Source organism: Sardina pilchardus, chromosome 5 (assembly GCF_963854185.1).
Source record: "Sardina pilchardus chromosome 5, fSarPil1.1, whole genome shotgun sequence".
NCBI lineage: Eukaryota > Metazoa > Chordata > Actinopteri > Clupeiformes > Clupeidae > Sardina > Sardina pilchardus.
In genome coordinates, this window is record NC_084998.1 from 32,853,000 (window position 1) to 32,878,760 (window position 25,761).

Genomic DNA, 25,761 nt, shown 5'->3' on the forward strand with positions numbered 1-25,761 from the left:
CGTACTTGAAGAAACGGACAGAGGACATTTTAAAGTCATTCAAAGAAGAAAAACAGGAAACTGCTGTTGATCACCAAAGTGACTAGAACCATTTGATGAACTCTTCTTTATTTTCAGCGTACTGCTGTATTGTGCTGTATTGTCGCAACTTGTCGCTCCCGTGTATTGTGAGGCGCTCTCTGGTCACGGTGGGCGATAGACACCTTACGAACAGCTGCAACCTCTCGCTCGTCTAAGCCGGTGGGTCCGCGGCGCGCACGCCTCTGAGGTCACAGGTCAAGGTCATGGCGGAGGGTCTGGAGCTCCCGCGCGCGCGCTCGGACAGCTCGTCCAGCAACACGTCCCAGTCCACCACCGGCCGGCTGATGCTGCGCCAGCGGCTCTCGCAGCTGCTCACCTGCGTGGAGGACCTGAGCTCGGACGAGGAGACCAACGAGGAGGTGTCCCGCACACTGGACGAGGCCTTCAGCCTGTGCGGACGCTGGACCAGCAAAGACCTCTTCAGGTGGACATCAGAGAGAGGGGGGGGAGATAGAGAGAGAGAGAGAGTGAGAGTGAGAGAGAGAGGGATATACAGAGGGGGGAAGGAGAGAGAGGGGAGAGATAAAGACAGAGAGAGAGGGAAAGAAAGATAGAAAGTTAGAAAGATACGGAGAGAGAAAGAAACAAAGCTATAGAGAGGGAGAAAGAGAGAAGCCTGGCTCTCATTCTCTCATTCACAAATGCAGCTTTTCGATTCAGACTTTTATTTCTGCGGAATTATTAACTTTCATCTCCGTGTCTGGAATCTTTGTGTCTGTCAATATCTCGCTCCTTCTCAATTCCATAGTCTCTTGCGATCAGGCTTGCCCAAGTCCGGCATGTATTACCGTGGAAGTTGGTAAAGCTTGGTCTTGATATCAAGCTATCCACATGGCATTGTTGTCTCCAATGATTAGAAAGTCACGTTGTTTACTTATCTGCCTGTTTGTTTGTTTGTTTGTTTACTGGCTGCTCCATTCCTCCCAGTGGCCAGTGTGTGCCAACCTGCGTGTCCTTCTGTCCTCTCCCTCAGACTCCACATGGTCACGTGGAACGTGGCGACAGCGGAACCCCCTCGTGATGTCACCTCTCTGCTGCGGCTGGACGCGCCGGCCGCTGCTGACCTCTACGTGATTGGGTAAGAAATGCTTTGGGCTGATGCCACCATGTATGGCAATGGGCAGAGTACAGACATGCTGCAAATGTAGGTGTTGTGATTAATATGTGTGTGTGTGTGTGTGTGTGTGTGCGTGTGTGTCTGCATGTGTGTTTGTGTGTGTGTGTGTGTGTGTGTGTGTTTGTATGTATTTATGTGTGTGCGTGCACATGTGTGTGTGTGTGTGTGTGTGTGTGTGTGTGTGTGTGTGTGTAGTCTGCAGGAGGTCAGTGCCACACCAGTCAGGTACATATCAGACCTCATCGCAGAGGACTCCTGGAGTCACCTCCTCATGGACACACTGGCACCCAAAGGCTATGTTAAGGTACACACACACACACACGCACACACACACACACACACACACACACACACACACACACACACACACACACACACACACACACACACACACGCAAACACACACACAGGCTATGTAAAGGTATGTGCACAACATGGCCTCAATCCAAGGAGTCACACTGAAAGTATGAAAGTATCTCAGGAAAGCACACACACACACACACACACACACACACACACACACACACACACACACACACACACACACACACACACACACACACACACACACACACACACACACACACACACACGTGATGTTGTAGGTTCACTGGAACAATAGGACACTTGAGCAGGGTCCTCATTAAGTCCCGTAGTGAGCTTGCAAGAGAGCATTGCTGGTGCACGAGTCACAAACACTGGCCTCTTTGTGTGGGGAAAACGCACACACACACACACACACACACACACACACACACACACACACACACATGCACACACACACACACACACACACACACACACACACACACACACACACACACACTAACACTCTCGTGTAATTCTGTCAGGATCGTTCTTTGATCTTCTGTCTTTGCCCTCAATCCTCTGCATATTTCCACTATTCAGCCTGGGTTTGAAGGAGCCCTGTTATTTCTTACACATAAGTAGGTCAACACTTCACCACTATTACTCCCCTTTCCTCTCTGTGTTCTGTTCCCCTGCGGGAGTCACTTTGCATGAAACAAGCAAAATATACTGATATCTCAATATCCACTCCCTACAGCAACTAGACTACACTTCCAAAAAGTGCTCTATGAATGAACTTGACTTGCCAAATGTGTTAACTTCTAATTATCATCACCTGTATTTGAGAACAAGTAGATAGTTGGACTACTATACCAAATGGTGTTAAATTAACCTCCTTAAGCCGTTTTCTATGCAGGTTACTTCAATAAGAATGCAAGGCCTTCTGGTGCTCCTGTTTGCCAAACAAGCCCACGTTCCTTTCATCAGGAATGTCCAGACTACTTATACACGCACAGGCATCTATGGCTACTGGGTAAGGCAGGAGATGTCAGATTGTTTGTATGTTTGTGTTTTGTTTGTATTTATGGGCAAAATATGTTTTTGATGAATTATGTATTCTTAAAAAATGCAGATATGCGGTTGTACGCTGAAAACTGTCATTTGCTCCACTAAGGACTTTAAATATGTATCATCTTTTTAGTATTAAATGTAACTGATAAAAAAAATAAAATTGAAAATTCTCAGCAGTAAAACTACAACAACCCCCTGTAATAATTGCCCCTGTAGGGCAATAAGGGCGGAGTGTCCATCCGTTTCTCGTTCTACGGACACATGCTCTGCTTCCTCAACTGCCACCTGGCTGCGCACATGAACTATGCACTGCAGCGGGTTGACGAGTTTGAGTACATCCTCGACTCCCAGGACTTCGATGTCGACAACACACCGAACATCCTTGACCACAAGTGAGACAACCCTCATGGGTTCTTCAGTTCTACAGTCAGAATTTTTCTGAATTTGTTTTACACTGTCTTTCTTGTTCATTCTCTTACTCTGTCTCACTCAATTACAGATACTCACCCCTTCTCTTTGGGCATACACACACACACCCACACACACACACACACACACACACACACACAGAGAGACACATGCACTTATATGGCTCTTGTGCCTGTGTCCTTTAGAGCGGTCTTCTGGTTTGGTGATCTGAACTTCCGTATCGCTGACCACGGGATGCACTTCCTGCGCTCATCCATCGAGGGCGGCCGCTTCAACCTGCTGTGGACGAAAGATCAGGTACCACCTGCTGCCCAGCACACATGAGCACATCACCACGGGACACTAACTTCAGACAGTAGCAACTACAACAAAATATATGGATGAAGATGACGATGATGATGTCATTGTTATTCTCCTTCTCCTTCTTCTTCTTCTTCTTCTTCTTCTTCTTCTTATTATTATTATTATTACAGCGCATGAAAATTATTATTATTATTATTATTACAATGCAATTTGATTGGCTGTTGGAATCCTACAATCTGATTGGCTGTGAGAATACTGCAATCCGATTGGCTGTGAGAATACTGCAATCTGATTGGCTGTTGGAATCCTGCAATTTTTATTGGCTGTTGGAATTGATTGGCAGTTGTCATCAACTATGACTCCTACCAACTGTTTCCTCTGCCCACACCTGTTTCTAAATAAACATTTGTTTCACATTTCATGTTTTGCATTTTCATGCACTGGTTATTTCCTCGAAATTACATTTTCTAGTTACTATTATTGTTATTATGACTGTTGTTGTTCTTCTTTTTATTTGCAGCAGATATGTTTGATGGTAGTAGTAGTAATAGTAGGCTACACTCTTTAAAAAGTGTCCTTGGGATGCTAGTGTAGAACCATGCAGGCGTTAAAGAACCCTTAAGAGTTCCTTTGATGAACCCTTCAAAATGGTTTAATGAACCTTTTAGTGCTGCCATATGAAGCGTGCAAAATAACCATTTTTGGTTCTACAGTATATAGCAAGAGTATAGTTATGTGCATAATAAGTAGTATAGTAGCATAGTATGTAGTCCTTGTATGTCCTTTGCCTCAGTCTGTCTCTCTTGGTTGTTGCCATGACAGCTTACTATGATGAAGAAGAAGGAACCTCTGTTGCAGCAATTTGAGGAGGGGCCTTTACAGTTCAAACCCACCTACAAGTTTGACAGAAACTCTGATACCTATGATTCCAGGTACAGTCTATATCCCCTTGCATCAAGTCTGGAATCAATAATTATTTTTAATGTATTGTTATTATCATTATTTGTTTTCTTCTTTGAGGTTAGATTTGCTAAATAACAAGCGGAAAGTCACCAGATATGACCTGTTTGACACTGTGAAAAGTTAGAAACATAGAGATTCACATGTTCCCCTTTTCTTCCTTCTCTTGGATCCACAGCATTCAGAAGACATGGTTTGGCTTTACGTAAGGTTTTGATCTCTAATGCATGTCCATGTCACAGCATGTCTGTCCTGCTCATCACCACGTCACTCATGCTTCCCCATGCATGTTCTCCATCCTCCCTGTGTGTGTGTGTGTGTGTGTGTGTGTGTGAGAGAGAGAGAGAGAGGGAGTGAGAGAGGGAGAGAGAGAGAGAGAGGAAAGGAGAGATAGAAAAGGGGACCAAAATATTTTTTGATTGTATCAATTTGTAGATAAAAGTCTATCACTTGAGGAGTTTCGCAGGTCTCTTTTTCCTGAAGCTATTTGTTGAAACAAGCAGTATGCAGTTGTGGACTTCTACCGTTTGTGGTCCCACTTCCCACTGGGACAATTCAAATGGTGATATATAGGCACCAAGGTGGATTATGTAGCGAAACCTATTCAAATGTTGTCCGTCATCACAGTGCCATTTCCGGGCCCAACAGGTCTGTCGTCCAAAAAAGTTTACTAGCAGAGCCAGCCTGGTTAAGTGTAGCTGTGCAGCCAGATGATGTAATCAATGGTAATGCCCATTTTATTAGGTTTAGGCAGTGAGTGAGTAGTAGAATGACAATTTTCTCGTAGGCTACTCTACGTTACTGTATAACAACTTCACAACCGAATAGTGGTCTTCAAAAAATGTGAAGAGCTTGTGTTTTCTCCTTACAGTAAGAGGTTACCATGGGGACACTCACCAGGTTGTTAGAGAGAGTTGTGTTTCTACTGATCCTGTAGCGCAAGATGATGGCGATGATACAGGGGCCAACTTTATGAGCAGTGTTGCCGGGCGATAGCCTGACAGGTTCGAATTTCTGATTGGATGATCAGGACAATTTCCCTGCTGGTTCACATTTTCCAGATAAAAAATGTGTTTCCCACACTCTTATAAAAACTATACAAGTTTAAAGAACCATTTTGATGAATCGTTTAAAATTATTTAAAGAACCATTTAGGGTTGCCATATATGAGGCATGCAATAGAACCATTTTTGGATGTATATAGGACTTTTTTGTGTGTATTGGGAATGTGTAAACATAACACCGGTCAGTATCATTGGCCAGCAAAATAGCTCGAGAAGTGTCCCATGTGTGTCATCCCCTTTCATAGCCTGTGTGTGTGTGTGTCTGTCAGGGAGAGTGCGCTGCTCCTGCCGCTCACCATGTACAGGCCCAGGCCTCTGCAGCGCTGCAGCACCGGCCTGGCGCTCCTGCTCACCACGCTAACGTGGTTCCTGCTCTGTGTGTGCCTGGGCGGCTGGCGCAGGGAGACGGCCCCCAAGAGGTGGGTGTCCTCGCCACACGGCCCGTAGGGGAGGCAGGGCAGGCCAGGGCAGGGCAGGCCAGGGCAGGGCAGGGCAGGGCAGGGCAGGGCAGGGCAGGGCAGGGCAGGGCAGGGCAGGGCAGGGCAGGGCAGGGCAGGGCAGGGCTCGTGTGAGGGCGAGAAGAAGGGGTGGAGGTCCAAAGAAAAAGGTTTGGAGTAGAGCCAAGCGGAAAGAGGAAAATGTTTCTGTACATACAGTATATACATTGCCATATGGCAGAATTCTTGAACACAGCTGTTTTGCCATTTTGTTTGGCAAGTTTTGCACTTCGACACACTGGTGCGAGCAGCCTAATAATCGGCACTATGAAATATTACAATAATCACCTCTTCAGAGAAAACAACGATCAATTTCATTGAGAAGATATGGTAGATATGGGACAGCCTGCTGAAAAATTCCTTGCGATTCCATAAAACACCCAATTCTCTACCTGACAGCTGAGTGCGTGCGTGAGGAGCTTGCACTGCTCACATGTATCACTGCTCATGTACAATATGTGTGTGTGTGTGTGTGTGTGTGTGTGTTGTAGGATGGTGGCATGTTATGTAAATGCTCCAACATTTTAAGGTTGAGTGTATTGTGCCGTCACCAATCTCCCCCTTTGTTGTTTGCACACAGCTTCTGCATATGGGCACTTACTAACACCACTGACATGTTTGGGTGAATAACGCATGTTGTGTTTAGAAAGTGTCACATTTGCTGTTGGATTAAGATAGCAGATGATATTATGTATAGACGTCACAGAGTAGCAGTTCAGATTTTCAGATGGTTAAACTTAAAATTCAACATTGGCTACATGCTATGGTATAGATCAGGGGGAATCTTTTGGTTATGGCTAAAAGTTCATTGTTAAATGACCGAACTGTGTATAAAAAGGATGAAATAAAAAATATATATAAAAAACATTTATAAGAAGGTTCCTGAACCCATGTCTCTGGCTTTTGAGCTCACAGAACCAACAGCTGAGGACTAACTCTCAGTCTTCCAGTATTCCTCTCTCTGATTGGCCAGTGAAGGATATATAACTCTAACACCAGTCCTTCTCTCTCTCCGATTGGCTAGTGGCAAGAAGAGGAAGCCGGCCTGGACTGACCGCATCCTGTGGCGAATCCGACCCAAGATGGACGATGATGAGGGCTCCACGTCGTCGCTAGTGGACGATGACGAGGAGTACCCCCTGAAGGTGGCGCAGGATGTCTACACCTGTAACATGGAGTACGGCATCAGTGACCACAAGCCCGTCATCGGCATCTTCACCTTGGAGGTGAGGACCAGGGAAGAGGAAGGAAGCACTTGATAGCAACCATTAAACCATTACAGATGCCATGTTTCATTTACCTGTTCAATACGGTTTAATGGCAGTTGCCATTGCCAAAGGGATGCAGTGCTGTAGTAATTAGTGGGGCGTGACTGCAGCACTGTTTAAATGCAGCTGTGTATTTTCCTTCCATACATCTTTCTCCATGTCCCTTTTCGTGTCTGTCGCTCTTTCAACCGGCTACACCTACCAAACCACTGACCCCCATCCTGTCCCTCACTCTCTTTCTCCCCCCCCTGTTTTCTCTCTCCCTCTCCTCCTCCTTCTCTCCCTCTCTCCCTCTCTCGCTCAGCTGCGTAAGAGGTTTGAGAAGCCTCTGGTGGCCTTGGAGGCGGAGGGCGTGTGGAGCGCTGACGAGGATGTTCTGGCCTCCTACACCATCCAGGAGGCCTTCCCCGCCTCCGCCTACGACTGGGTCGGCCTCTACAAGGTCAGCTTGTCACCAGCAAGGTCACGACAACAGCACCACAAGAACCTGCATTGATAGTCCTAAACTAAAAGAGAACTTTAATGAAAATGTCCTTTTTCCAAAGTATGGTTTGAGCCTAGTCTTAGACTTGTATACCATTCAAACTGGGAATAACAAAGTGACCATAATACCATGATAAGACAATAATAAGTTCTATTTCGTTGCACAAAGTAACACAGACGGTTTGCCTAAACTGACAATTGAATATGTTTGCGTCGCGTTTTGAGAGATGAATCAAGTTCAATGCTCAGATTGTTCAACGCTAGCATTACGCTAGTGCTACCACGGTTCCGCTGCCGGACCATAGAGAACAATAGGAAACCTGCTACTTGCCACTCCGCAGTGTGATCCCTGCCTTCTTGCCATTGCACAGATGTAATGCATAAAGATAAATGTAACATCTGTTCATAAGAACAAAGGAGTAACATTACAGATAATGCTGTCTTCAGTTATGGCTGGACCAATGAACAGTGTAGTTCTCTCTCAAACATGAGTATGTTGCCATCATTTATTCTTCCTTTTGCAGGCTGACTTCAAGAGCCCCCATGACTATGTGGCCTTTTCCTGGGCAAAAGATTATGAGGTTCCCATTAATGATCTTGTGAAGGTACGGAAAAATCTGTCATACACACATACACCCTGGGACGTATGGACGGAGTGATGGAACAGTCTGTCACAGTCAGTGCGTGTGTGTGTGTACAGTATGTGTGTGTGTGTGTGTGTGCATAAGAGAGTTTTTCTTTGGCTACACTCTATACATAAATGAATGGCAATACAATTAAATTGAATATGCTTTTCTGGCTGTATGATTACACATATGTGTATGTAGGCCTCCACTGTGCGCGTGTGTGTGTATGTACATGCGTGTGTTTCCCATGTGTCTAATCTAATGGCCTTGTTGACATAATGTAGGTGTGTATGAGGGGAGACGACCTTCCGCTGCTCTCTGGCCATTATATCCTCGGCTACTACAGCACCAACATGCAGAGCATCATTGGACTCAGCCCAACTTTTCAGGTACGTCAATCAATACCTCTGGTGCAATCTAACACCTGGTCAGCACCCGCATTAGCCACAACAGAGGGAAGATGATTGATCGATCACCGTTGTTTGGTCTGTTGCTGCGTCCCTTTAGATTCAGGAATCCAAACAAGCTGTCATGGATGGTCTTGTGCCGGAGAACATCAATGGACTGGACAAGTGAGACAGCCCAGAGGTCCCACAGAGAGAGAGAGATCCACTTGACCGCCGGCTGCGACCGAGCTGAACATTGCTGCGCACCTGCCGTTAGCCGCCGTTTGTTCTGCGCGCCTTCAATGCGTCTCCAAATGATGTACTTCTCACCATGTGTGATTGTGTCAGTGGAAGATCAGTTCTTTGATGAGTTCTGTCGTAAGTCTCTTGTGCTTTTAGGCTTTTATTTCCTCTTTTATTATGTCATTGCTATTGTTTTGTCTCTCTCTGCGCCAATGAGAGCACCAGAATAGATGGTATTAATTGTTTTGGTTTAATTATGGAGATGATATGATCGTTTATGCATTAGCTAAAGTATGCATGTGTGTGTGTGTATGTGTGTGTGTGTGTGTGTGTGTGTGTGTGTGTGTGTGTGTGTGTGTCTGCAATGAGAAAACATATTTCTCATATCTCATTTCTCATATCTCATAAGTGCTCTCCTGAATATTGTACCTGTGTTGGATGCCTTTTTGTTCGTGGATTTGTCAGTGATTGCGTGCATGTTCATGTGGAATAAGAGTAGGCCTATTGACGATACAAATTGACACACTCATATCACACACACACACACACACACACACACACACACACACACACACACACACACACACACACAAACACACATACACATACACAGACACACAAATTGATGCACAAATTTACGAATGAGAGAAAGAGATAGAGAGAGAGAGAGAGAGAAATTTTCCAGTATGTTGATGTTGATTAATTTGATGTAAAGCATCCCCCCTGTATGGGGCATGGATATGTGATGATTTAATGCCTACCAAAATGATAATAATGATAATGGATCACATTATTAAACAGTAAACAATAAAAAGTGTTCAGATGATGTCTGTTTCTTTGTGCACCAAGAATTAATATAACAACACCTGATACAGTAAATGCATGAGCACACAGTACAAATACACACACACACACACACACACACACACACACACACACACACACACACACACACACACACACACACACACACACACACACAGAGCTTTTCATTCATATGGGTAATTTGTCATAATTATTATGGTTATGCTATTTAGCGATTTAGCGACATACACATAAAACAATACAATAATTTAATATAACAGTGTGAACAATTTCAAATAGGTCAGACTACAGTACGAAGAATAACAACATAAACAATAAACAATCAATTCAAACAATTACCCAATAAAAATAAACAATGAATATATAGAATAGCAATAAATGATGTCATTCAATCATAATAACAATAGCATGGTAAGGCTACATTAAGGTGAATACCAATAATTATAACCAATAATAATTACACACACACACACACACACACACACACACACACACACACACACACACAGAGAGAGAGAGAGAGAGAGAGAGAGAGAGAGAGTAAATCAACCTCTAAAGAGCACCTCTTCCAGAGTTGTGATCCTGTGAAGTGGAGTATGGAGAAAGATTATAACACTTATTCTATTGAGCTAGCTAGCTAGATAAATAGATGGACAGATTAACTTTATTATTTCCCAAAGGGAAAACTTGCTACCATGGACAACATGGGTGTTATATGCTATATCTCAGATTTGAGCCAAAATTGTGTTAGGCTACTGACATTTTGAGAAATGAAATAGCAAATTTGACTAGTTGGTATGTGAAAGGATCAGTCCTTTTGACACACTTTTATTGAAATTGGTTGCACATATGAATGTCTAGGTTTACAAAACTGATTCATGCTGTGATAGCCTAACCCAATTTGATCAAGTAATTTCAATGAAATTAATTAAATTAAATGATAATTTCAACATCAGGTGGAGAGTAGACATGCAGATTTTTTTAAATAGGCAATATTGTGCCACAATATTAAGAAGCATTTCTGATAACTTTTACATGGTGGGAACATGACAAGGTCGCATGAAGTCCTGTTCAAATAATTGCCACAAGATGGCAGTCAGCATCCAACGGTCTATGGCATCCAACAGTCATTGCTGGTCGCAAGTTAATGACGAAAGTATGATGCAATTACACTGCGTCTATGTTGTCAATGGACACACGTGTGAACTAGCGTTCAACTAGCGTTCGAGCATCTACCGGGGTATACAGTATACCTGAAATACCGGGGTATATTTCTACAATACCTGGGTGTAGTCTACTCTACCTGGGTATGTTCTTTTAAATTAACACATCTGATTCCCCGCATGTGTCCACAACAATATATTGTTAGATAAATATAAAGTTAGCCTAGTTAGTGAGCAAGAGCTCACCAGAGGTTAGCATAAGGATATATCGTTATCCTATAATGTATTAAAACCTATCTTTTACTGTCTATGATCAAAACGGAGTTCTGCCTACGAATCCGAAAAGATTAAGAGTATGTGATTTGTCGTTCGCAAAAACCTGCTTTTACCGTATATTCTTGCCATTCTGTCATTCTCCTGTTGCTGAGTTAGCATTTATTACAGTTTAACGTAACGTTAATCATTTATTGTATGATCTATTATGTCAATGATATTTATTATTATTATTATTATTATGTGTCGCAGTGATAATGAGTGGAGAGGAAGTGGAACGTATGCTCATCCAGTTTCAGGATGAAGCTGGTGAGGCCCTTGGATCACCTTTCGATGTTCCTCTCGACATCGGCCCGGACAAACTGCAGCTGGTCTGTAATGCCCTCCTGCAGAAGGTGAGTGTCTGTCTGGTCGTTGGGCTGACTGACTAGAATCCTATAGGATCCCACTCCTATAGGATCCTATTGATTCCAGGAATCTGATTGGAATCCTGTAGGTGATTAGGGACGACAGCCCATACTATACTACATTTGTTCTCCATTGGTGGAAGTTGAACGACCTACTAATGCTATCACAACAAGGATATCCCTCCCTATCCTCAAGAAGTTTTTGAAGACCCAACTCTTCCGAGAGTACCTCTTCTGAGAGTACCTCTTCTGACACCCACAAACCTTACATGTACTTACTTCTCCCCTCCTTCTTACCTTCACATTTGCATAGTTCCTTCTAACTGCCTCTCCTTCTACCACTATCTCCCTTAACTATTCTGGCTGTAGCATTGAAGGTCTGCGTTGCAATGTAGCTTGAATGTTATTCCTCATTTTGTAAATCACTATGGATAAAAGTGTCTACTAAATGAATAAATGTTAATGTAAAGTTTATCTTAAACTTTTCCTAGTAGTCATGATTTACAGTTTAGATAGTCATATCTAGGGATGCATAAGGGAAAAGTTGTTGCAGTAGGTGCAAAGATATTGACCATCAATTAGCATAACAAGACGAGTAATCTCCTGCTTACAGAAGTGAGGTGACCGCATGTAGACAAACACTGACCCAGAGGCCCTTTCCCCCCCGTGGTTCCCATGGTTCCCAACACAGGAAGAGCCGGTGCCGCTGCTGTTCTTTGTGAAGGACGCTGAGGTGGTGTCGTCCCTGAGGACGTGTGTGCAGAGCCTGGGGGTGGAGACGGAGCAGGTGCTGCCCGTGGTGTACCAGCCTCAGGCCGTGTTCAGGGTGCGGGCAGTAGCGCGCTGCACAAGCTCCCTGGAGGGCCACACTGAAGCGGTCATCTCTGTATCATTCAGCCCGACAGGAAAGTAAGTCTGGCTCTGACCAAAGTCTCCTTTTTTCAAAAGTACTTTTGGCCTTTTTGCCTTTAATGCGACAGGACAGTGAAGAATGACAGGAAGTGAACAGGAGAGAGAGTAGGGGGTGGGATCCAGAAAGGACCACGGGGCTGGAATCAAACTTCCTATTAGTTTTAAATAATCATTTAGAGTTGTGCGTAATGATGAACAATTTGGGCAAGACAGTGTCCTGTAATTGGCGTATGTCTAATTCTGGACTATAAGGGAACTTCAATGAGAGGTTTCAACTGAGCTGTTTGCTTATGCCGACTAACTTTGTGAAACATCTGAGACGATGTGACAACCATTTTCCCGGATTCTGTTTCTGATTTGAAACGGAATAACCCGTATTGGGAACCTGGATCTGTGAGTTTAGTGAAACAGGATGATTTCAAGGACCTAGCGGAGACTAAGCTCATAGTCTTCAGAGTAATTTCGAGACTTACAATGGCTGCTCTGCCAGGCTGTTTAAACAAATCACACTTTTAAGTTCATGTCCTTTTAAAAATAGTTTTTGTCTTTCAACAGATACTTAGCCAGCGGCTCAGGTGACACCACTGTGAGGTTCTGGGATTTGAGCACGGAGACTCCACACCATACTGCTAAAGGTGACTGTAAGCCTAAGCTAATGCCATTAGCATCTGCCAGGCTGTGTCTGTCTTTTAACCACCACTCTGTCCACCTCCACTCCAGGCCACACGCACTGGGTTCTGGCCATCTCCTGGTCTCCGGATGGCAAGAAGTTGGCCTCAGGCTGCAAAAACAGCCAGGTAAATGAATTATGTGGGTCAGTTCCTAAAGCAGTCAATGAACATGACGCACAAGCCACTGGCAAAGAACATCAAGGTTAATGATCCAAGAGTTGTTTGGATATTATAACAATTTGAAGAGCACTAGTAAGTTTACGCAAGAAAGAGCAATAAGCTCAACCAGTCTAATGAAAGTTTATTATTATTAGATTTTTATTCGAGATAGCAATTTGAGCGAATGCAGTTAGCTAATTGCAAAGCCAGCAAGACATCATGCAGCTCGCAACTCTGTCCCAATTGCTAATCTTGTCACATCTATGATTTGTTATGTTTTCATCGGGGTTTGTTTGTTTGTCTGTTTGTCTATTCGTCTGTTTGTTGGCAACATAACTCAAAAAGTTATGGATAGAGATGTTTATAAAGGCGCCCCAAATTGCCTCCATTGACATGTTTGTGAGTTGGGTCACCTGGAAGAGCCTCAGTGCCCTTACAGATAACCTGGGGCTGCAGAACCATCCAGGTGCAGATCTGGAGCAGGTCTGTGTTCTGCGATGACGAACTTGATGAGCTCAGTGGCGTGTGTGGCTCTAACGTCTGTGCTATGCCGTGCCGTGTTGTGTTAGTGATAGCACTGTGTCCTCTGCAGATCTTCCTGTGGGATCCGGTTACAGGACAGCAGCTGGGCAAGACTCTTACGGGCCACTCTAAGTGGATCACCTGCCTCTGCTGGGAGCCGCTGCACCTGTGAGTTGTGTACGCCTCTGCTGCTGCGACTGCTGCTACTGCTGCCACTGCTGCTGTGGGGCTAGTGATCTGCTTTACTGAAGCGTCTGGTCATCCCCAGTAGGCATGTGTGTGCTCTGTAAGCCTTTAACAGAAGGAGTCTCTGGATTTAGAATGGCTGAGTCATTCCTCAATGACCGTATGTGCCCTAGAGGGTTGCGTTTTATTTTAGTTTTGGCTATACTACAGATGGTGTTTAGAATGTCACCAAGGTCTATAACAGTGTTAAACATGTTTCAAACTCTCCATTCTGAACATAGATTAGACATGTCATTTTTTTGTGATTTTTTTTGTGTATATGAGTGTGTATATACTGTAATGACTTGCTGTTTGTGAGCAAAACTATTTGGTTATTAATTATTGTTCAGTCTATCAGGAGCATTTTCACAGATCTTTTATCCACACTGGAACTGTTCTGCTGTTTGTCCTAATCGTTATTCTCTTTGCCACAGGAACCCAGAGTGCCGGCACCTGGCCAGCTCCTCTAAGGACGGGAGTGTGCGGATCTGGGACACGGTCCTGGGCCGCTGTGAGAAGATTCTGACGGGTCACACCCAGTCGGTCACCTGTGTGAAGTGGGGCGGAGACGGCCTCCTGTACACCTCCTCACAGGACCGCACCATCAAAGTCTGGAGAGCCCAGGACGTGAGTGGGTCTGTGGGGGCTCTGCACCAGGACATTCCTATGCATCACAAGATAGAATGAATACGGTGTTGATTTCCAAGAGACACATTGCAGAAATTTGACACCTTTTGAAGCAAGTTGCGTATGTACGATAAATGTGTTTTCCGAAGAGAGGATCCTTTGTCATTGTTATTTTTTGTACACACGTACAATGGCAATACGCTGGAAATGTGTGCATAATGCATATCGATCTAACCATTAATGCATTAAAGGAGTCCTAGAATTCAAAACCACATTCACCTTGTTACTGTTGAATTTAGGCTGCGAGCAGTGTCCAAAGGACAACACCAAAGACTTTACCGCGTCCCCTGCCTGCTTTCGTATGCAAATTGGGAAATAGAAACAGCCGTGTTGAAATGCTCCAATCTGAACAGAGCTCAGATAACACGTAATAGGCGCCCATCCCCCTTTAGATACACCCCTCGGCCCCTCTCATTTGCATACCTTCGATTAATAATTCTTGTTAAACTGCTCTTACGATGCTAGTATCTAGATATGTGGTCTATGGCAGAGACGTTGTAATGCTAGCGTTATTACAGCTAACTTTGGAGAGTTACTATACTAAGAAATGTACTGATAAAACTTACCAATCTAACACATTCATTCTGTTGGGGAATCTGCTGCACTTCATCTTCGTCAGAACCTTCTTCTGACTCGGTTTATACATGTACGGCTGTATTCCTTATTTAAATCCATTGTTGATAGCTTTATCAAAGACTTTGGCTTTATTTACCAGCAGTAAACGTAGTTTCACTTTGCTCTAGCTTCAGACCGGTGGATTGAGCCAATCAACTTTCAGGACATATCGGCCAATAGACCAATCAGCGCGCATCTCATTTGAATATTCATGAACTTGCTGAGTGGGCGGGAAAAACAAACTGTTTCATTGCAAGGCTTATTTATGACCTTGTATTAGGCGATCTAGCAGTGCTCCTGGGGCGTTTTCAGCCCCACAAATTTACATACGACATTATTTAGGCTCAAAGATCAATTTGTAATGGACAAAAAATGCGTTCTATGACTCCTTTAATGTACTTATGAAATGTAATTGATTGTTAAGGTGATATAATATCAGCCTGCTTTTTTGATGGCTTAATAACATAATTTAATTGGACCCTCAGACCTTCAGTTTGGTTTATTGGTCCTTGGTGGGTGTTCCACATTGATGGTGGTTAGAGAGGTTCCCCCTTTACTGTAAAGCGCTTTGGGTGCCTTGAAAAGCACTGTAGAAATGCAATGTGTCGTTGATGTTGTTGTTGATGATGATGTCGTTGTTGTCTGGATGATTGTATCTTTTTGCTTCATTGTGACTTGGTGGTGGCCTGTGAGGTTCCCCCTTCACTGTAGTCATTTGGTGCCTTGTAAAGCACCATATAAATGCAATGGGTTGTTGTAATAAATATTCCCAATGGCTGTTTATAATTGATTAGCATGTTGACCTTGGCTGCCCTCTCTCTCGTAGGGGGTCCAGTGTCGTACCCTCCAGGGTCACGCCCATTGGGTGAACACCCTGGCACTCAGCACCGACTACGTCCTCAGGACCGGAGCCTTCGAGCCGGCCACCGCCACCATCAACGCGCAGGACCTCAAAGGCTCATGTATGTGGACACACCAAGTGGCACTGACACAAATAAGTGTCTTTCTTTACTGGATATTCATGTGTTATCTGTGTGTGTTTTGTAGTTAACCTTTCTTTACGGTCTATTCATGTGTTTTACAGTAGAGGAAATCAAAGAGAAGGCCCTGGAACGGTATAACAAAGTCAGGGTGAGAATGTGTTTTTTGTTGCTGACAGAATTCATTATATTATCAGTAAAACGTTACATTGTAATGTCCTTATCAATTGCCCACATAACCCATAACCATGTTAAAGGAGACAGAGAATGGAAATAATTTTTGTCTTGGTTTTCATGAATTAGGAGAGGTTGTTCATAACCAAAGAGTTATCATGAACATGAGGCATGGTTGTGCCCTCTTTCATATGAAAATCTTGAACCTAGAAATAGCCACTAAAAAATAGGCGAATTAGAACAAAGCCTGCTTGTGATGCCAAGGAGGGCGCCATTTAGTCAAATGAATAATTTCAAAACCCAGGTTTTAATTGGGCTTGTAAAATTGCAATTGAGTTTATTTTTATGACTCAAAGTTGAATATATACTATTTTAACATCAGAGAACACAGTGCAATGTTCAATTCATCCATTCTATGTCCTAAATTGTAACTCTGCGGTCTGCAAATCAGCAAAAAAGGGGGTTGTTCCTGAATACGTTATAGGGACCAAAAAAAGCCCTCCCCAGACCGAATGTGCCTGAAGCCTAAGTTTGCCAGAGGCCTAATTAACCACCGGTCACTGTCCACCGCCTGTCATCTCCCCCCAAGGGTCAGGGCTCTGAGCGGCTAGTGTCCGGCTCGGACGACTTCACGCTGTTCATGTGGAACCCGGCGGAGGAGAAGAAGCCCGTGGCCCGGCTCACGGGTCACCAGGCGCTCATCAACGAGGTGCTCTTCTCGCCGGACACACGCCTGCTGGCCAGCGCCTCCTTCGACAAGTCCATCAAAATCTGGGACGGACGCACCGGCAAGTAAGAGAAGCTCAGTCACCTACAGCAGGGTTCCTTAGTGGGAGATACTTACTTGGGGTTAAGTGCCTTGCTCAAGGACACAATGGTGGCAGATGGGAATTGAACTCATAGTCATGTGATCATTCGTGGCCGAGAGGCTGTTCATTCCAGAGCCATGACCTGTATCTGTGTGATGTGGGATCCCCCCTTGTCTGATCCCCCCCTTAGGGATTTTTCTAAGTTCCTGACTTCCTGTTCTCTCCTGTCAGGTACCTGTCGTCCCTGCGCGGCCACGTGTCGGCCGTGTACCAGGTGGCGTGGTCGGCGGACAGCCGTCTGCTGGTGAGCGGCAGCAGCGACAGCACGCTGAAAGTGTGGGACGTCAAGACGGGCAAACTCAACGCTGACCTGCCGGGCCACGCTGACGAGGTGAGCGCCTCAGCTGAGCTCCCCAGTTAAAGCTCTTCAGTTGGGGCATTTGTGTACAGTACACTGGGAATATTCCATTCAATAAAAACAACGTTATTTATCCCCGAGGGGCAATTTCTCCATGCAGGCCTAGTGACATATAGACATGAGACAGGACAAAAGAGAGAACAGGACAGACAGGGGTGTAAGAGGGCGGGGCGGGGGACGCTGCTGGGAGCATATTCAAGTTCAAAAAGCAAATAGCCTCAAAAGGAAAGGTAGCCATCCTCCTGTTAGTCCTAGCAACAGTCTGGTCTTATCCATCAATCAGTGTCATTTCCAGCAGTGTGCACATTTTTATGCAACAGCATTCTTAAAGGGATATTCCGCCATTTTTGGAAATACGCTCATTTTCCACCTTCCCTCGAGCAAAACAATCGATATTTACCTTGTTCCCGTTCATCCAGCCATTCTGTGAGTCTGGCGATACAACTTTTAGCTTCAGCCTAGCATAGATCATTGAATCGGATTAGACCATTAGCTTCTCGCCTGCTAGCTTCATGTTTAAAAGTGACTAAGACTTCTGGTAATTTTCCCATTTAAAACGTGTCTCCTCTCAAGTTAGAAAGTGCAATAAGACCAACTGAAAATGAAACCTGGCGTTTTTCTAGGCTGATTTGACATGGAACTACACTCTCATCTGGCGTAATAATCAAGGCAACTTGCAGCTACTGGCACTACTACTGCTTGTTGTCTATGGGGACTATTTTCAGATGCTGCGTAAGATATCACTGCGCCTATGGTACGTTTGCAAGTTGCCTTGATTATTACGCCAGATGAGAGTGTAGTTCCATGTCAAATCAGCCTAGAAAAACGCCAGGTTTCATTTTCAGTTGGTCTTATTGCACTTTCTAACTTGAGAGGAGACACGTTTTAAATGGGAAAATTACCAGAAATCTTAGTCACTTTTAAACATGAAGCTAGCAGGCGAGAAGCTAATGGTCTAATCCGATTCAATGATCTATGCTAGGCTGAAGCTAAAAGTTGTATCGCCAGACTCACAGAATGGCTGGATGAACGGGAACAAGGTAAATATCGATTGTTTTGCTCGAGGGGAGGTGGAAAATGAGCGTATTTCCAAAAAGGGCGGAATATCCCTTTAAGATGGAACCTTTGGAAGATCCTGCTAGTTGTATGTTGTAGGGGAGTTTAGACGTGATGATGACGTGACGTATTCCAGATTTAGTCTGAGAAGAATCATCTGTTCACCAGAGAGGGATCCTTGTGTGTTTTGATCATTCTGAACTGTTGTGGGGAGTCCAGACCATAGACTGTACATATATTATACAGTCTATGGTCCAGACACATCTTTCAGTTTCACTAATGAGGTGCTTTAGGGGGGTGCTGTGGTGCAACAGGCTATAGTGCTTATACCATGTACGGGTCCAAGTGCCCACGGGGACCCAGGTTCGAATCTGACCTGCGGTCATTCCCCAATAATACCCCATCCTTCTCGCCCTCTTACTTCCCGTCACTCTTCACTATCTTAGCCGAATGAAGACAAAAAGCCCAAAAATATATTAGAAACGTGAAGATTTTGGAGCCTCTGTTTCTCACATGTTTCAGTAACTTATCACACAAAGTAAGCTGAAGCATTTCTTTGTTGAAATGTTGTGTCAGGTGTTTGCTGTGGATTGGAGTCCTGATGGCCAGAGAGTCGCCAGTGGAGGAAAAGACAAGTGTCTGAGGATGTGAGTACACACACACACACACACACACACACACACACACACACTCGCACAAACACTCACATTTATACCACTGCTTGGTCAAATTTCCTATTGTGATGCGCTATTTGGAACATCGATTATTTTTCGATATACCGCACGGCTATGAAGTAGTTCCTTTCTTTTGGGCTTATTACACTTGAATATTAATTCGCCAATGTGAATGTAACGGTAAAAACAGCAATGTTGTATCTAAGACAGCGGCAATATAAACGAAAATGATAGTAGCAGTGGTATAAGCGGGATAATAAACTCCGCGCCGTGCGTTTCTAGGAAAATAATGCACTTATCGAAGTGTAAAGTCCCCTCCGCCTGCGGCGTCGGGTCCTTATTACCACTTCGAACGTGCATTATTTTCCTGGAAACGCGCGTCGTTGATTATCCCTTACATATATCTCATATGCTAATTTTGTACTATTGCTTACCCACATTAATGCCTTAGTAATTATGTGAGCTGTGCATCACATTGAGCTGATTTCCCTTAGGGAGTCAATCAAGCTTTTACAAGCCTTTTAAAGATAGACATGTCATGACAGCTTTACTGGAGGCTCTCTCCATTCAATCTGTCAACATGGAAAACTGTTTCTCACTGTGGTCTCCTCCACACATGTATTGCAGTCTGTCCGTTAAGACTAAAATAAACACTTATCTTGTGGAACCCCGCCCCCTAAGGCTAACAGTAATGTATTTAGCTTACCACCCACCTGCACACCTGTCATGTTTGTTTACATTCTCTCTCTCGTCATGTTTCTAGATGGAGGAGGTAGTCAGACCAAACCCCAGTCCCTGCACCATCCAGTGAAAAAAAAAGAAAAGAAAAGATCACTGGCCCCAATCTATGAAGAGTTCCATCAACAGAAACCCTGCTGAACCAGCACCTAATCGTCCAGTGACCTACAATGAACTGGCTGACCCAGATAGATTGCTTTATTCTCACGCAGGACGGGGTACGCAGCCAGAGGAGAGGCTGGAGAGAGAGAGGAGAGGAGAGAGGAGAGGAGAGAGGAGAGGAGAGGGGCATGCAGTGGTGCCACACTGTGCCTTTTTATTGTCTGTTCTGGTTCATCGTCACACTTGCTGGCGGGCTGCTTACGGAGAGTTGGGATTGAGTTGATGCTGGTCTAATCTCCAGCTAATCTGCTTCTGTAGGCCGTAGTACTCGTCTCAATTCCACACTCTGCCTGAGGTGCTTACTGTCTACAGCTGATGAGCTACAACTGATGTAAATACCCAGATATGCTTCCACTCTTTTCGGCTGTGTTTGTACAGAATGGTGAAATACTGTCAAATAGCATTGTGTAGTTTTCCATACAGCACAGATGAGGGGAAAGGATCTCCAGTGGATTTCATTGAATCATGTTTCCCCTCATAGGTGTGTCTTCTCAGCGATCATTTGCAAATAAAACACCAAATAACACAGACGTGTGTGTGTGTGTGTGTGTGTGTGTGTGTGTGTACAGAATTCTACATGTTGTACTTTTTTTTTTTTTTTTGACCAGACATAGACAATCCGTCAGACATTACAAACAGAAACGCTCCCCTCCTTGGTGGTGAAACATGGCGGGCCACGCCAACCCTCCCACTGACCAGCATTGCGCAATAAAGGAGGCATATATGACGGCAAATCTGCCAGTGTACAAAACACAGCTGGACTGGGTGCTATAAAGGGGAACCTGGACAGTACACGCCAGACAGTAAACATGGTTCATAATTTAATACAGGGAAATCTTTCAACTTGCATTTTGCTCAATTGATATAAGAATACTTCAGTGTTATGTCAATATGTAACAAAAAATTGTGCTAAAATATCAAAGCAGCATATGTTCACCATGTAACAGATAAAGAGCCTTTGCTTAGCTATAGTTGATCTGCAAAATGACAGATTTAGCTTGTTTTTGAGTGCCAAAGAGCTACCTTAAACTTCATGCCAAGGAAGAGAAATTGGTCAGAGTTTTGAAGACTGAGCATTTTCTTGTATTGCTCACTAATACTTCTTTTAGGTACAAGGTATCCATACACTACATTGTTTATATTCTGTGCCAAACTATTGTAATAGCATGGTGAGTAACAAGACACTTGAAACAAGTTTACAGCAGTGGAAAAAACAAAATAAAAACAAACATTGTGCAAGGCTGAACATCATCAAGAGTATTTCTGAATGAATGGTACAAAGTTGTGCATTAACGTCTAGCTTGTTTGTCAGCAGTGTGTTTGGACTCCACAGACACAGATGGTGTGCTCTCTTTGGAGAGGAATCCAAGTTAAACCTATCAGAGCACTCTTAAGACAGCTGCTTTCAGAGTACCTCGCTCTATCTGCTGTCCACCGCTCCACCATTCAAGTAAGTACCAGGGCTCTCCTCCCTCCCTACTCTGTCTTCCACATGTTGTTCAACAGCTTGACCACCTCCTCGTAGATCACGAAGACGATGGCCACGTCCAGACACACCCTGCCCAGCCGAGGCACAGTGCCTTTGTAGAACCTGGAAGCACAAGAGTTAGATGAGAGAATGAATATTCAATATTCCCTCCAGAAACAATATCAGTATGGGGTAGAAAATGTGCGATAAAGGATAGAAAGCACACTTTGCTGACAATGTTATGCCCACAGGTTAACTTTCTCAAACCAGTGTACTTTAACTGGCCTCAGAAGTCCAATCCTGTTCACTTTATGCTCACCGACTAAATTTGCTAATCATATGGTGTAAGACCAGCATAAGCCAAACACACCCATAATGTCTACTTTATGTTATGATGTCAGACTTTTATTGATTGGCAGAAGATGCTTACGCTTGTGGCCCCTCGTTCTTCAGTATCTGGAATGCACAGTCGACCGTGCTTGTGTAGCGGTGAGCTTCCAGACCCTGAAATGTAAGACAGAAGATTTAACAAGCCCTCAAGCCATTCACAGGTACTTCATCACAACCATGGTTTAACACAAAGCTGGGCAAATCTGAATGGATTTACAGGAAGTTCATCCTTGACTCCTACAGTCCTTCCTTTGTACTTATTATTATACTCCTATATTCCTATATGAAACTAATTTGATCGGTCAGAATGGCTTCATTCTTTTTTTGTAATTCCCCAAAACTACCTCCTCAGCCAAATTACAAGGAAAGATCTATACACTGTTTTAATCCTTAGACCGCTAGCAGCCTGTGGCCAATTAATGACCGACTAATCCAGACGACTGCAGTGAGAAATACTGCACTGTCACCGTCACTGCCAACACCTAGAGTACATTTGACACTCATTACAGCACACGTTACCTGCATTCTGGTTTTGACCACATCGAGGGGCGTGTTGCCAAACACACTGGCAGCGCCAGCTGTGGCACCAAACATAGCCGTCACCACTGGGTGCATGTCACGCCTGGGGTCGTCACCTAGGAAACGCAGGTCAGGGGTCACACTTGTTCTAAACGAAATATTTCCAAACATTCTATGAGGTCAAAAAAGCAAGCCAAGTTTAGTATGTATGATGAAAAGCCGCTCACCTTTGTACCAATTCCGTAGGGAGTTCATGACATAAAAGCGGATGGCCTGGTTGCTCCCTTGCTTCAGTACTGTTGCTGTCAGCCCTTGGTAAGTACCTCGAATGCCTGCAAAGTTCAATAGGACCTATTTTTATATGATGTAATATTAAACGTTTGAATTCAGTTCAAAGGGAACCTTTCATGACTGCTTAGTGGAAAAGTAGTCTGAACAAATTTTATTTGAGTAGTAAGTTTAATTAGACGTAGTAATTTGCCAATGTTAAAATTAGAATCAAAGGCCTTCACAAAGGGTGAAGTTGATCATCCTGTTATTGAAATGACAGACAGAGCAGTAGACCTGAATCTCAAGTGGCTAAATGAAGAGATACTGTCAGACAGTCTTATGTGGGTGCACTCAGGTACCTTGGTCCCTTATGATTTCACGAACACCATGGAAGAAGCCGCGATACCGCGGACGAAGTGAACATTGGTCGTGGATGAACTTCACCTGAGATAAGGAGAACATAAGGTGTGAGCAGGAAAGACTGGAGCCCTTGTAACTTCAAAAACATTTACAGTTTTTGTACACTTTTATTTTAGATTAGATTAGATTCAACTTTATTGTCGTGCGGAATACAAGTACAAAGACAACAAAATGCAGTGTAACTTCATCTGCAGGAAGCATTTATGTGTAAACATCAATAAATATCTCAGTAGGGCCCAACCAGAAAAACAGAACATAATAATACAAGCAATATGAAGTTGAAGGGTTCATTTTCTATTACCATTTTTCCATCTAAACACATGCTTCTGCTCTACATTTGACTGATGACCCACCTTCAGCGTCTCCATAGGACAGACCACCAGCACAGCTTCAGCAATGCCGGCTCCCAAGCCACACCACAGACTACGCGTGTTGTCAAGGCGACCATTGGCATCCCTCATAGGATTACTGAGCACCTCAAACGTGCCAAACCTGCATGGCGGATTGCGTTGATTTAGACATGAGAACATTCATGAGGAAGATTATTTGGCGTCAGAGTAAGGAGCAGCGCCTCTTACCGTACGGCTGATTTAGGTATAGATCCGTAGAGTAGGGAGCTGAGGCCACGATACAGACCTCTAAGGCCATGATCCTGCACAGTCAGCCTCACACAGTCCCCTGTGAGCACAAAAACATAAGGATGCTGAGTGAATGAATGGTCAGCCATACATATCAGTGCTGCTGTTTCTATAGCTAGGACTGTCTCCGTGCAGAATGAAGACCAACCGGCCCAAGAGTTCCTCACCAATGCCCCTGTATCTGGGGTTAGAGGCTGAGTGTTCTAACTGAAGTTGTGTCTTGACATATTCTGTTGGGAAGGTGATGCAGATCTCAATCCCGCCTGCAATCCCACCTATGAGGCAAACACAGAGATATGTATACTTTACAGACCATGAATGAACAATAAACCTGACAACAGTTAACAATTGAGGGACTGATTATAGGTTGACTTACTAACAGAATGTTAATCTTAATAGAAATGCGTTATTTATCATAACGTTGTATATTTATATGGTCTTGCAACAGAAGATGACAAGATGGCATAGCATGCATGAACACTGCACAGTTCATGTTAATGCGTGTGGGCTACTGTGCACATGAATGGACAACTAGGCTAACGTTACTGTAAACAACAGAGCTGGAATCCTGCCAAGGGGGGTCTAAAATAAACTGCTCTACATGTGCTCAGCCGTGCGATTGTTTTTCTGATAACAACAAAACTAGGAAAGATTTAAGTGGTATCCTGATTATCTGGAAATCACTCAACCAACCTTAGTTGACAAGAGTTACAAAAAAAGCGGTTAGTTAGTAACATTCCAAAGTGTTGGACACACTCCAAAGACGTTGAGCTAGCCGCTAACTTCTATTCTCTTCAACGGGGGGCTGTAATGTAATGTTACGAAGTTGAGGCTCGATGTTTATTAAGGTCAGTCATTTAAGTTGGGTGGTGTAAGTAAACTTGAGGTTATCAAGTAGCTACATACACCAAATTATCTTTGCCAGATGGCGTATATCTTGTCAGTAGATTTCCAACTTAAAACAAATAAATTCTCAAACTCTGCAACTGAGATTGTGGGAGGCAAGGGCAAAACAGACGTCTCAGCTTCACAGTTAGCTAGCAGGCTAACTGCATGGCTGTTTCGGTCGTACCCGTTCACTAGTATGACAAGCATCCCAGACGCCGCCGGTGAAATCAATAGATCTCTATTTCACAAAACAACTTGAGCTTTGTCATATTTACCTGCAAGAATGGCTTTCCCGGGGTGTGTTACTTTCCTTCCACCAACTGCAGCAGCCGCCAATGTCCTTTTTGACGAACACGAATGATAGAAGTCTTGGGAACGATAGACTGCTGCAGCGCCTGTATGGTTAACGCTAACGTTACCCAAACATGATGATGGAATTGAGGTCAATGGATGCTGTTGCTGCTGCGAGCATCCACCCCTGAAACCTACATTTTTACACGGCCCTTCCGAAATGGAAAACGGTCTCCACAACGACGACATGGTTGCCTTCTGTCCCCAAATCTCTGCAAACACAGTCAATCGTTAATTCACCAATGCACAGACACTACCCTGAGCTCGAGACCGTCTGGTGCATTAGCCAATTGGCTGCAGCCAACACAATAACAGATGGACCACTGTATGGCGTGGTGGCCCCACACTCATGAATAATGAAGTTAGAACTAAGCTTCTAGATAGGCGATTGGCCAACTTCCTCTATCTACATAAGTTATTCTACCATTGCACCTACTACTTAATATTAAAACATTACAATAACCAATGATGTCGCCGCTTAGCGGAACTACTAGGTCACTGTCTGATGCA

At 44.1% G+C, this 25,761-nt stretch overlaps 3 protein-coding genes across 3 annotated transcripts; 2 read left to right on the plus strand and 1 right to left on the minus strand.

The window, feature by feature from the left end:
* Window positions 1-284: 284 nt before the first annotated feature.
* Window positions 285-9,060, plus strand: inpp5kb (inositol polyphosphate-5-phosphatase Kb). The gene is made up of 13 exons (XM_062537525.1): window positions 285-505; window positions 830-876; window positions 1,009-1,159; window positions 1,394-1,502; window positions 2,424-2,540; window positions 2,795-2,970; window positions 3,193-3,304; window positions 4,133-4,242; window positions 6,856-7,057; window positions 7,404-7,541; window positions 8,107-8,187; window positions 8,493-8,597; window positions 8,716-9,060. Exons 1-13 carry the CDS (start codon window positions 285-287, stop codon window positions 8,782-8,784), a joined length of 1,638 nt encoding a protein of 545 aa, XP_062393509.1. The 3' UTR covers window positions 8,785-9,060.
* A 1,786-nt stretch (window positions 9,061-10,846) lies between these two features.
* Window positions 10,847-20,835, plus strand: nle1 (notchless homolog 1 (Drosophila)). Its single transcript, XM_062537318.1, has 13 exons — window positions 10,847-10,969; window positions 11,351-11,493; window positions 12,197-12,414; window positions 12,973-13,052; window positions 13,138-13,214; window positions 13,840-13,937; window positions 14,429-14,621; window positions 16,123-16,258; window positions 16,381-16,427; window positions 17,040-17,242; window positions 17,491-17,650; window positions 19,310-19,380; window positions 20,171-20,835. The coding sequence occupies exons 2-13, from the start codon at window positions 11,356-11,358 to the stop codon at window positions 20,181-20,183; spliced, it is 1,434 nt and encodes a 477-aa protein (XP_062393302.1). The 5' UTR covers window positions 10,847-10,969; window positions 11,351-11,355; the 3' UTR covers window positions 20,184-20,835.
* Window positions 20,836-21,115: 280 nt separating this feature from the next.
* Window positions 21,116-25,521, minus strand: slc25a1a (solute carrier family 25 member 1a). Its single transcript, XM_062535762.1, has 9 exons — window positions 25,176-25,521; window positions 24,180-24,287; window positions 23,953-24,052; window positions 23,728-23,866; window positions 23,314-23,398; window positions 22,912-23,016; window positions 22,685-22,800; window positions 22,206-22,279; window positions 21,116-21,898 (listed from the first exon to the last, which is right to left on the minus strand). Exons 1-9 carry the CDS (start codon window positions 25,438-25,440, stop codon window positions 21,784-21,786), a joined length of 1,107 nt encoding a protein of 368 aa, XP_062391746.1. The 5' UTR covers window positions 25,441-25,521; the 3' UTR covers window positions 21,116-21,783.
* Between the last annotated feature and the right edge of the window lie 240 nt (window positions 25,522-25,761).